Source organism: Zootoca vivipara, chromosome 7 (assembly GCF_963506605.1).
Source record: "Zootoca vivipara chromosome 7, rZooViv1.1, whole genome shotgun sequence".
Taxonomy (NCBI): domain Eukaryota; kingdom Metazoa; phylum Chordata; class Lepidosauria; order Squamata; family Lacertidae; genus Zootoca; species Zootoca vivipara.
In genome coordinates this window covers 21,894,032-21,907,060 of record NC_083282.1, presented here as the reverse complement: position 1 = coordinate 21,907,060, position 13,029 = coordinate 21,894,032, and the positions used below count along the sequence as shown (strand labels likewise).

Genomic DNA, 13,029 nt, shown 5'->3' with positions numbered 1-13,029 from the left:
TTTCCATGCTGGGTTTTTAATGATCATATCCTTGAAAAGCTACACACAGAAATAATAAAAAGGTGGGTGGGCTTGTGAGCGATTCTGAGGTGCTCTGAGGGCTGCTGGTCTGTCATTTTTGTTGCTTTTAAAAAGTAATTTCAGTCACCAAAAATTGGCGTAGCAAGTCTTGCTGGGAGCAACGGGTCTTAATTACATCCTGTCACATATATATTTTGGGTGCATTTTATGTCTTTTGTGATCAGTTCCCCCTTGGAGTCTGCAAAGTAAGTAAAATGTGTAAAAAGAACCCCGAGAGCATGTGTCATCAATACACATCTCTCCCAGCAGAACTTCCTACACTCATTTTATAGTGCGTAGCAGCAAGACCCATGTGCACTAGCTAGCTGCTCCTAGGGGGCAGGAATCGCTTATTAGAGAAGACCGACAGATAACCCTCAGACCACCTTGTGTGCCATTTTCTAAGAGACCAGGACTCCAGCAGTGCATAGATTCTCATACTCTGATCTCCACATGCTTCTGGGCAGATCACATCAGGTGTGTCCTCTTTGGAATCACGACCTGCCAACAGTTTCTGAACTCTGTTAAATGTGAAAAAGAAAATGGACAGTGGCCATTTCTCAGTTGTATATTTTATATGCAGTGCCACTTTTTCATCTGGCTTAATGTACAGTATGCAAAACAAAATTGTAAGCTTGCTTGTGAAAACACCCCAAGAATGACCCACAGTGTTATCTGCACACACTTTGCTAGTACAGAAGCATAGAGTCCCCCTGCCATATTTATTAAGGTGAGCAGGAAGCAGCTACGTTTTGTTGCTCTGTTTCTTAATAGGCAGTCTGCTGTCGTCTTTGTTACAACTTTAGTCTTCTAAGCTGTCAGAATAAAGGTAAAGGTAAAGGGGCCCCTGACCATCAGATCCAGTCGTGTCCGACTCTGGGGTTGCGGTGCTCATCTCACTCTATAGGCCAAGGGAGCCGGCGTTTTGTCCGCAGACAGCTTCCGGGTCATGTGGCCAGCATGACAAAGCTGCTTCTGGAGAACCAGAGCAGCGCACGGAAACGCCGTTTACCTTCCTGCCGGAGCGGTCCCTATTTATCTACTTGCACTTTGACATGCTTTCGAACTGCTAGGTTGGCAGGAGCTGGGACTGAACAACGGGAGCTCACCCCGTTGCAGGGATTCGAACCGCCGACCTTCTGATCAGCAAGTCCTAGACTCTGTAGTTTAACCCACAGCGCCACCTTATCTTTCCCCAAAATGGCCAGGGAGGCCTTCCTCATACATGCCCAAAAAACTGAAAGCAAGTAGAGTGGGTAGAGTGAGACAGTAAAACGGTTTTCACTTCAAAGTGTCATGAATATGATAATCTATGGAAAGAGCACAAAGCAGATGTTGTGCAGTGGAAGTGTAGGCATGTCTTACTCAGGAGTAAGCCCTGCTGGTTTCCATGGGATTTACCCCCAAGCAAGTGTGTGTAGGATTATAGCCTAAGTTAAGCACATATGCTACTGAAGGAATCCCTGATGGGTTCAAGTCTCTTCTGTTTAGAAAAGACGTTATTGTCTATTAAGTGACAGTCTGCCAGATGTTCACCAAGTAGCACAGTAATCTGTTGAAATCTTCATTGTGTCCTGTCCCCCCGCCTCTATCCAACACCTCCCTGCTTCCCACAACAGAGGTATATCATTCATTTTGGCATCCTTGCTAATCAAGCATTTGGTTAAACACACAGTATGGTGCTTAACTCGCCTTTCTTGTGTGTGTGATGAATATTACATAGCCAGAAGACCAGACCAGTTGGTCTTTCGGAACATGAAATGTTGTTGTACTGTAGCAAAGAATGAACCCTCAAATCTTCTTGTTTCAAAGCTGACAAATAAATCAGATCAAGATCATTGAGTGAAGTCTAAACAAGAAGGAATGGTGTTGCCTTTAACAGATGAGCAAATGATGTGATGTTGCAGAGAGTGATGTTATCCAAGCCAAAACTTTGAGGCAGATTTGGGTGGTCCCCGTACAAGCAAAACGTTCGTGGAATGTTGAAGGCAGAAAGTTTTTTTTTAAAAAAAAAAAAAAAGACGAGCAAAATTTCTCAAGGGGAATGAAGGCTACACTCCCTGTTGTTTAGCTACAAGGGGATTAGATGTGTGAGGAACGTCTCCCCCCTCCCATGATACTTCATTAATCTTGTCAATATTCTTCCTCCTTCTTTTGGAATCCCCACAGATGCGCTGCTATCGAAATACAAGACACAAACACTGATGTTCAGTCAAACTGCTTATGGCTGCTTCACATGCACAGAGCCCTCCTATTTTTGCTTAGGAATTGCTTTTATAATAGCGGCAGAGAAAAAGTAGTGCTCCGAGTGTTGCCAGACATTGGTCATGCTGGCCGGGGCTGCTGGGAATTTGAGTCCAACAAATCATGAATATCACTGGTTCATCACCTCTGCTTTAAACAGAACACAAAAGCAAAACCTTATAAGTGATCCAGGAACTGAACTGTCCAAATTAAGTCTTGGTAAATCCACTGGTGGTGTTTTAAATAATGAAATGAGCCTTTGTTCTAACAAAGTGTGCAAAAGACATGTATTTCATGAAATCATATAATGATGATGTGACTATTTCTGCGCTGTGAACTGCCCCGAGATCTATGGATGAAAGGCAGTACAGGCAACTCCCAATTTAGGTGCATCCGAATGATGCGCCGAACCTGGAAGCGGCCACAAAATATCATAAAGACATTGTGGAAAGGAGCAGAATGGGGGTGTGGGGGTGTGCGTGTGCGTGCGTGCACACAGTGGGCTTATGTGTGCAGGAGTCTGGAATGGAACCCCCACACAAAATGAGGGTTGCCTGTATAAAAATTTAATGAATTGCATTACATTTAAAATAACATTAAGGCGTTATTATGAGCATGTAAGGGGAGCAGAGGGGAAACCTTTTGTCTGGCAAAGATCATGACAGAAAGATCAGAAGAACATGGTGTTGAATTCTTCCCCAAATCGTTACAAAACCCAGTGCTATTTTTCTTGAAAACCCAGTGCTATTTTTCTTGAAAAAGAGGTGCTGGTACTCACCACAAACACCTCCCTTGCTCTCACAGAATGGTGACTGAGTTCCGGCAATTTCCAGCTGAGAAAATCTCAGAGCCAGTGAGAACACCATGGCAAGGTCAGTGAGGACAGCCCTCCTCTTACCTTTATGCAGTGGTAATCACGTGATTACTGAAAGGGTTAGTGAGACATTCTGAAGTCCTGTAATCTTGGAAGCAGAGGAAATGTTTTGCCAGGTTACTAAATACCTGCAAGTCCATTGGTTTTGCAAATATCTAGTCGGGATAAGGTACATCTATTCATCATTAAGTAATGAATTACTAGTATTATTATCTGAGAGAATTAGTATGAGCTGGTCATATTATCTTCCTTCCTCGAACATGGCCAGTGTTTCTTCCATTAGAAAAAGATACAGTAATTTGAAAATGAAGATATAAGGCGCCTGCTTCTCTTAGGAAACCAGCCTCTTTTTCTAGTTCATAATATGCTCAATTGGCTTTAGATTGATCTGTGAATAAATTATAATCGAAACAGGCTTATTCACCTTAAAGCTTTGCTGGCTTAAGGTTTCATTGTTGATTCATTATGTTGTCAGTTCTCTATTGGCAGTCTAATGCTTTTTATATCTAGATAGAAACAGTTCTACTGGTAGATACTGTTATCTTTAAATGAGTAGGATTTAGCTTATCCAGTGAGAACAAATTCATCAATGATGAATCCCTGGAGAAATACTGAAACAAAAACCACATGGTTGCAGGAGATTTGTACACTTCATCAGTTACAAGGTTGCTTTTGGAAGCTGAGTGCCAGAGATTTACTTTTGGATAAAAAAGGGGAAGCAAGAGAAAAGCCCTGCACTGTGACGCTTGAAACCAAAGGGACAGGGAGTTCTGCCACATTTCACACTGGGGTACTTTGCCATCCTACAAATTCCTCTGATCTGTACTGTCTACATCAGGGTCAGACTGCCAGTTCTATTCACACCCAATCATCAGGATCCCGCACTGGGTCATCTTCCCAGGCCGCCCAAGACATATTGATGCTTCAAGTGAGGGACAATGTGTGTTTCCCTCCCTTCCTCTTGCAATCTGAAGAAGCGCTTAGGTGAAGTACTGAATGGACAGCTCCACCAGGATGCAGCTCGTCCCATTTAAAGACATAGCTGCCGAGTTTTGGATTTGAAAATAAGGGATCAGCACCCTCACCTGTCCCGGGGACAGTCTACGATTCTAGAATCATAGAATCATAGAGTTGGAAGAGACCACAAGGGCCATCCAGTCCAACCCCCTGCCAAGCAGGAATCACCATCAAAGCATTCTTGACATATGCCTGTCAAGCCTCTGCTTAAAGACCTCCAAAGAAGGAGACTCCACCACACTCCTTGGTAGCAAATTCCACTGCCGAACAGCTCTTACTGTCAGGAAGTTCTTCCTAATGTTTAGGTGGAATCTTCTTTCTTGAAGTTTGAATCCATTGCTCCATGTCCGCTTCTCTGGAGCAGCAGAAAATAATCTTTCTCCCTCCTCCATATGACATCCTTTCATATATTTGAACATGGCTGTCATAAGGCATCGTTTCCAGGCCTTTGACCATTTTGGTTGCCCTCTTCTGGACACGTTCCAGCTTGTCAGTATCCTTCTTGAACTGTGGTGCCCAGAACTGGACACAGTACTCCAGGTGAGGTCTGACCAGAGCAGAATACAGAGTACCTTACATTTCTCACACTCACAGGATCACATTTCAAAATGACCTTAACAGATTAGACAACTGGGCCAAAGCAAACAAGATGAATTTTAACAAGGAGAAATGTAAAGTACTACACTTGGGCAAAAAAAAATGAAAGGCACAAATACAGGATGGGAGACACCTGGCTTGAGAGCAGTACATGTGAAAAGGATCTAGGAGTCTTGGTAGACCACAAACTTGACATGAGTCAGCAGTGTGATGCAGCAGCTAAAAAAGCCAATGCAATTCTGGGCTGCATCACTAGGAGTATAGCATCTAGATCAAGGGAAGTAATAGTACCACTGTATTCTGCTCTGGTCAGACCTCACCTGGAGTACTGTGTCCAGTTCTGGGCACCACAGTTCAAAAAGGATATTGACAAGCTGGAACGTGTCCAGAAGAGGGCAACCAAAATGGTCAAAGGCCTGGAAACGATGCCTTATGAGGAACGGCTTAGGGAGCTGGGTATGTTTAGCCTGGAGAAGAGAAGGTTAAGGGGTGATATGATATAATGTTTGGATTTTTAATTCACTTCACTTCTACATGCAAAGCAGATGCTTTGTCATGAGTTATGGTCCTTCTTCCTAGGTGGAAGATCACAATGACCTTCATGGGTTGCAGGGAACTTTAATGGATTGGTGGTGCAGAGTCATTATTTGTAGGTACTGGTGTGCTTAGAAATTGGAGCTGGCGTTTATAGGTTTCTGGCTGGAAGTAGAGTATTTTGGAGCTTAGTATTCTTTCCCTTTGCTGCATTATATGAAAGAAGCCCAGAGGCTAAAGATTAAGAAGCTCAATGAGGTCAAATAGTGAAATGAATAAAATTAGCACTTTCCAGAGTTTGCTTGGAACTGGCTGCCATTATAGTAACTGATCCAATATCCCTTTAAGCACCATGTCAAAATAATCTCAGAGCATGCTTTATAAAGTTAGCTAGCAAATCCATTAGCTGTAAGGGGAAACTGATGTAAAGCATTAAGCAAATGGAGGTGTCTCACCCAAATTCTATGAATCTTTAGTGCATAATATTCCCTGCACCATAATAATAAACATAGAGTGAATTTCATTTATTTTAATGAGTGATGTGTATTTTTATATAGCAGGACCCTAGTGATACATACCCCAAAGAAATGCAGTAACTGAGGGACTGATTGTCCCACTACCAAACTTTCCAATTTTTCTTGTTGTCCATACATTGCCGTCTTTATCCATGGTTGATTGGTTTATTTGTTTTGCATCATGCCACTAAAACTCCTATCAAAAATTTTCTTGGGGAAATTGTGGCCAACTGGCTAAGAACCAAAAGGATATAAATGCACACACAGCCTAGCACAATTTTTACTATTAAAAAAAATCTTCTTTAAACAAGTTTTCATAGATTGATGGATATATGTTTTAATTGGATGAATATGCATGTGGCACTTTTAAAATGAAGAAGGTGGATAGCTCCCTGAAGCATGGGAGAAGGGCAAAAAAGATAGATTCAGCATTTAATTCATTGATCATGTCTGTCAAATGTGGGGTGAAGTCATTCGCTCTCACTGGGGCCACTGTTTTCTAAACAACAGTAATGGCATACTTTCTATCTCTTTTAGAAACTTCCTAGTTTTGGCCCCTACCTTGAGCAGCGCAAGAAGATAATAGCTGAGTCCAAAGTGAACATGATGGAACAGACCACCCTGGTTTCCCGGCTTGAGAGAAAACGTCTTGTTCCTAAAAAGCCCATCCCAGCTGTGAAAGTAAGTAGCATCACAGAATGTGGGCCTCTTGTACAAAGTGTCATGGTTCAGTGGATGGTTTATGGTTGTCATATGCACTGGAACAGTGACAGGAGGAAACTAAATCCTACAAGCCTTTAGGAGATGCAACACCAGCCTTATGTGAGGGTATTTAGTTTTTGAAAAACAGAATGTATGTGTGTGTGTTAAATAAGGACAGGGGACCCTGCAGATGTCCAACTCTCCTTAGCCTCAGCTAGCATGTCCAGCAGTCAGGGATGGTGGGAATTGTAGTGCAGCAATATCTGAAGAGCCACGGTTTTCCCAGCCTGATTTAAATGGTCAAAATGTTTTGTGTATCTTCATTTGCGGGTGAGGGAAGAACACACTCCCTTTCAGATTGATGACGATATACAGTGGTACCTCTGGTTACGAACTTAATTCGTTCTGGATGTCTGTTCTTAACCTGAAACTGTTCTTAACCTGAGGTACCACTTTAGCTAATGAGGCCTCACACCGCTGTCATGCGATTTCTGTTCTCATCCTGAGGTAAAGTTCTTAACCCGAGGTACTACTTCCAGGTTAGCGGAGTCTGTAACCTGAAGTGTTTGTAACCCGAGGTACCACTGTTCACCGTTTTACCTTATGCGCCTTCTGCTTTTCGTCTGTCAAGATGATACAAAAGACCAGATTATTCTGGGATGAGAGAGATCATCTTGGGGTAGTTGTGTGGTATATACAGGATCCAGATTAATTCATGTCTGTTAGTAAGCATCCCATATTCTGAAGTAGCAGGTGAGTGTCATAGGCAAAAGTGGGGCCGCAGTTTGGGGGTGCCTGCATTAGGGGAATGTACCCTCCAGATGTTGTCAGACTACAACTCCCATAAGCCCCAGACAGCATGACAGTAAGGGGTTGATGGCACCTGGAGTCCAACCTCATCATCTGGAATGCACCATATTGGTTTACCCTTGACTTGCATCATACTGATGGAACAATGTCAGAATAGAGCTGTTTGAACTGACTGCAAGCCTCCTCTCTGTGTACATGGAAACACCCAGCAAATATTGTTGTTTGTTTGTTTTGAAAGAGGCTTGAAGCTTTCAAAGACTTCTCTCACCTTAGGGGTTTTGCTGGTTTTTTGGTTTTTTTCCCAGGGAAAATATTGATGTAATTGTCAGAGAGACGAACACCTGCAGTTTCAATGTGGGCTAACTTTGCCATGGCAGATGAAACAAGAACAAATACTGGGGAGGTGTGAAAGGGCAGGCAGTGTTTGGGGTTGGGGAGACCAGAAATATATCAGGCATTATTGTTGGAAAGGACAGGACATAGTAGAAATATATAAAATATATATACCACAATCTGAACAGGGCACTGATGCCGATCTAGGCCCTGAAATGATGAAAGGGGGGGGGAATAAGATCAGCAAAGAACCTCAATATGTTTTTTGGAACCTCAATATGACTTATTATCAGATATTACAATTACTATCATATAATGACCAAGTCAAAATCATAGAACAAATCCATATGAACACTAGAACAGCAGGTAAAAAAATAGTTTAAAAAATACCACTCAGAATTGAAGCTCTGCAGGGGGAATAGGGGTCTCCTAGCAACTCTCTGTACCCTTAAAAACTTCTCTGGGAGAAGCTATGAGTGTTTGAAGTGGTGTGATACTGCTTTGAATGTACAGTGCAGGTGGGACCTTAGACACTTTGACATGATATATGTTGGCAACAGCCTACTTCACTGGACTAGTAATTGCAGTTGGCAAGTGCAAAAAGAAAAATGCATTTTTTTAAAAAAAAAATATTGTGCTTCAGTTAGGAATGCTTGCAAATTCAAATTCCAAATTCTGCTGCACAGCATCCTGATCCAGACCTCCCAGGCTAATTTGCAGGCTGGGAAGTAGTTATCCACTGCCTTTTGCACTTCCTGAATATTCCAATACAGTTCTTAGTGCATTCATTCATTCATTCATTCATTCATTCAATCAAGTTTAGCAATTTGCATTTGGAGATAAAATATACTTAGATATGTTTTCTGAAGGAAAATACTTTTTAAAATACTTAAATATGAATTTCACGCTTTTAAAAAAAACCAAAGTCTCTTATAAATGCAGACATGGGACTGATGAGCACGTGCAAAGGTGGCACAAACTCAGAGCTTCAGTACAATGGCCCAGTGTTTAATGAGAGGCTGCAGAACTGGAATGTATTAGCAGGTTTGAATCCATTCCTCAGCACCTGGGCAAGGTTGATTTGAGTCTGGGACTGCCCCGGCCCTTGATCTCCCCAAACCTCCATTGTTTTCTCCTCATCCCTGTCATCACCTGTCAGCTTAACGAGTTTTGTCCCCCCCACTACCACCATCACCACTTTCACTCAAGGTATTTCCCTAAGAATTGCTAGGAATTGCTACCAGGCAACACTTTGTGTAACTAGCACTAGAACACACAGAACATTGATGATATTCCCAGCTGAGCGTAAGCAGCCCGTAAGTGCCTCCCCCAACTCCTCTCAGTTTGCAATCCGTGCACAATAAACACTTCAGCCAGCAATAAGCTCTCTCCTTTGGGGTGTTCTTCATCAGCGAGTGTCATATTATTTTCTTAGTATCTGGTTTCCTCATGACATCCAGAGGATACTTGCGGCTTCTTATTTTCTTAAGCTCCTTTTATCTGTATATACCCTCCGAATACTCTTCCCTCCCCATGTTTCTCATTTATTTCCCCCTTTTCTTACTAGATCTTGTGAGCTTTTCTCATCACTTCATTTCCCCCTTCTGTTTGGGGCCAGTGTTACCTGTTTAATAATATTGCCATTCCAGCTGCAATTCGGTTCTTTTACCTCATAGCTCCTTTCCACTACTGGCTTCTCTGTGAAGATCATCCTATTTGTCGGTTAAAGTCTTTGACCCTGCTTTCTTCATCTTAGTGAGCACAGCATGATGTGACCTTTACAAGTCTAGCAGAGGCGGTTTTAGGGTAGTGTGGTTTAAGGGTAGTGCCCCTGCAGGGGGCGCCACAACAATGCTGTAGAATGGATCGCAGCTCATTCTGCCTAATGGTAGTGCTAACCCTGAGCTCCAAGTTTCCCCCAAACACAGTTGGAATAGCTTATTAGATTCCTTCTGTTTTTAATTTCCTTTTCCTAATTATATCCTGGACTCATTAAATCTACACCAACTGAAAACTAGTGCAATGAACATGAGCGCACGTGCATATAAATGATTTGATCGAATATGATTGGTAGGATCTAATGTAACCTCTTCGTTGTGGTTATTTTCTTACAACTTTATCACTGAAGCTTTTCTGCATCTCCCATGTTCTCTCCGATGACTGAAACGCCTTGGCCTTTCCCACCGAGTAGGATGTTACTCCTCAAAAGAAATACTCCCCCGTTTCCTCCATTTTGGCAACTTAGCTCCCATCCATCTTCCCTCCCGTCAGACATTTATTCCCTCCCCTCTGTTTCTGTCTAATTTCCCTCCCTCCCTCCCCCTGCCTTTCTCCATTGCTGTTGATTAATAACTGCTTGACATATCTAATCTGCAAATCTTTCATTTTCCCAGATATTGTGCTGTACACCAAAATAGCTCTTTTCATTTTAAAATGAACAAGGCGAATTTTCAGGCACATGTGTGCTCCCCTGGAGTATGTCTTCTGGGAGACATAATACAAGCATTGTGTTGGAGCCTTGGATAAAAGAATTCCTCTTAATTTATGCCCTGGTCTCTTGGGTTCACTGTATTTTACAATATCGCAAAACAAGACAATAACCTCACTGGTAAACTGCATCATCATGATGGAGGTTGTTCTTGTAGCAATCAATTTAAAATGTTAATATTTTTTATTAAAAAGTACGCCTTCTTCCCTACTGTCCCCCCCCCCCCTTGTTGCATTTGCCTTCACATAGTCCCACTTCAGTTGTTGGTAAACTGTCATCTGCGTAGCCTTGTTTACAGCACAGTTGAGAACTAAGCTTGAAAATTTTGCATCCCCGTTCACAGACTGCAAAAGTGGGGTGTGTTTGGGGGCAGTGGCAAGAGAGAAGAAAAATCAAGAACTTTTCAGGGGCTGCTTTCTAGACAAGTAGTCTTCTTTTTTTCTTAAAAAAGAAGAAGAACCTGTAGCTTAGCTGTCACCACAAGCAGTAGTGATGCTGCTCTCAGCAAATGGAGGGGGAGCAATCCTATGGTATGAAAAGCCAGGATGAGCAACTGAGGATGCAGAGGATCTCTAGCTCAGCCGACTGACTCCTGGCTCCCCAACCCCAGCTCAGCTGAAGACACGCCATCCTAACTTGCTCATCCTGCCAGCTCAGCCCAAGCTGACTGAGCTGAGGCTGGTGTAAGCCCCTCCAAAAGAGTCATTCCAGTGTGGCTAGAGCAGGACCAGATTGGGGAGACTTGGGCTGGATCCTAAGCCCGCTCAGTTAAGTCACACTATTTAATAGGCTTGCTCTACCAGGCTTAGGCAGAGCAGCAGCAGCAACCGAGCTGCTGAACAGGGTTTGGATCTGGTGTAACTTTACGCCAGCGTAACTTAGATCAGCTTGCTTTATGCCAGATTCTTGTGCATAGGATCGCTCTCAAAGTGGCTGCTCTCCCCCCCCCCCCAAATGCCTCACTTCTAATGATGCCACATCATTGCTGGGAGAAAATGGAGGCTCACAGTAGCACCCTGTGGATGGGCTGACTTGCAAACAACAGGCAAGGATATTGAGCAGAGCCATAATGCAGAATGGCAGGACTTCAGGTCCCAGTTAAGTTATACTGCACGGAATGGAGGGTGCCAGCCTTGCCGTTACCCTTACTGTGCAATCCCACTCTCAGGCTGTGCGGCTGCTCTTGCCCAACTCAGCATCCTGGGACACAAGTCCAGGTTTCCCTCTTCTGAGTCTTAATTTGTTTCCCACTGAATCCGTGGAGCACTGTCAAATTAAAAATCACTTTAAATCCTCCTTTTCTCCCTGCTTCTGTTTTCCCAGCAGCTAATTGTTTTTTGACTGTGGAGTTAGGTCATTAGCAACCGAATCGTCAGCTGGCTCCAGTTCTGTTCACACACCTGGTAGCCCCACTGACAAGGATGAGCTGCACAGGTGTCACCAAGGGCAGAATTAGGTAGCAACAGGATAGCAGAGGTCTAATTAAGGGCAGGATTTGGCCGGTGCAATCCTCATTACTGGAGATAATGCACCAGTCAGAAAGAACACAGCTTGACTATCAGAAGAACTGGCGTGCCCTCATATGGAGCTGGCAGTTAACAAAAACATCATTATGCTTGTAAACTGAACAAATGCAATCTAGAGGAAAGGAAACCAAGATAAAGCCCACAGTGCCATTTTGAAGCATCTCTCTCCGCTTCACATTGGGAGACGGGGAGAGAACTCACCAAATTAATCTTGATGAGTAGATGATTTTGTTCCAATGCCTGAGCTAGCCCAAGGAGAAAGCTCTTAAGGTGGTTTCAGAGGCCGTAAAGTATTGCACCTGCAAAGCATCTTCTGCGCTTATTATCTGTAGCTGCATAACTTGTTTTGCCACACAAGTAATGCCCCCGTTCTTGACTTAACAAAACGGTACTGATGCAAGCCATTTGCAATTAAATGATGCACGGTTTAATGAGGTTCTCATGAAACTATACATGGAAGAAGAACAACCCCCAGCACAAAACCCATGGAACTCATCTCTTATAGAGATCAAGGCATAACCGGAGTGATGGGGGTGGGGGGCAGCTACATTTGTGCCAATCTTTCCCAAAATTGGCTTAGCTAATTACTATGCAATAGTAATAAAGGGGAGGACTGAAAGGGGGAAGGGTGCATATCCCACCATGTCCACCCCAGGCTAATCTCTTAGGTTCTTAGCCCAGCTATGCCTTTATTTCCCCCTCCTCCAAATTCTGCCACAATTTTAAAAAAGTAGAGTCACCTAATTAGAATTGTAAGCCATGGCAATCCATGACCACCATCAAAAAAGAACCTTAAGTGTAGGGATGTGCAAATGTGCCTCAGCCTGTTCTGATATTCATTCACACTTTCATCTAGTATTTTCTGTCCTGCAATTAGTTTATTTTTAGTCTTTGTTCCATTTCATCATTTGCTGTACATCATTTTCATGTACATAGTCATCAACAGAGATTTACAAACCTGTTAGCGTTTGGCAACAAAAATAGCAAATTGTCTTGTGACACCTATAAAGACAAAGTTAATGCAGTGGCCAGTGGCCAGTACACAAAGCAATTCTAGCCAATGTCTACTTAGAAGTATGCCCCATTGAATTCTTTAAAGCTTACTCTCAGGTAAATGGGGTCCGGACTGGAGTCTATTTCACTAGCTTGATTTCATAGTTTAGTATAAATTTGCCATCCCATCTTAAGCCCCTGTTGAACTTTGGCTCCTTGTGCCCTGGACTGTATCAATTTCTCTTTCGCGCAGATTATAGTGGGACCTCGACTTACGAATTTAATATGTTCCGCATGCACACTCGTAGGTCGAAAACTTCGTAAGTCGAGTTTCCC

The 13,029-nt window shown here is 43.0% G+C and overlaps 1 protein-coding gene across 5 annotated transcripts in view; it reads left to right on the top strand.

The window, feature by feature from the left end:
- The window catches only part of DPYD (dihydropyrimidine dehydrogenase), a 504,044-nt gene that overhangs the window by 479,050 nt on the left and 11,965 nt on the right, over positions 1-13,029 (top strand). For all 5 annotated transcript variants that reach the window (XM_035123777.2, XM_035123779.2, XM_035123778.2 and 2 more), the window contains one exon: positions 6,379-6,522. In XM_035123777.2, coding sequence (XP_034979668.2) covers positions 6,379-6,522 — 144 coding nt within the window. The remainder of the gene's footprint in view (positions 1-6,378; positions 6,523-13,029) is intronic.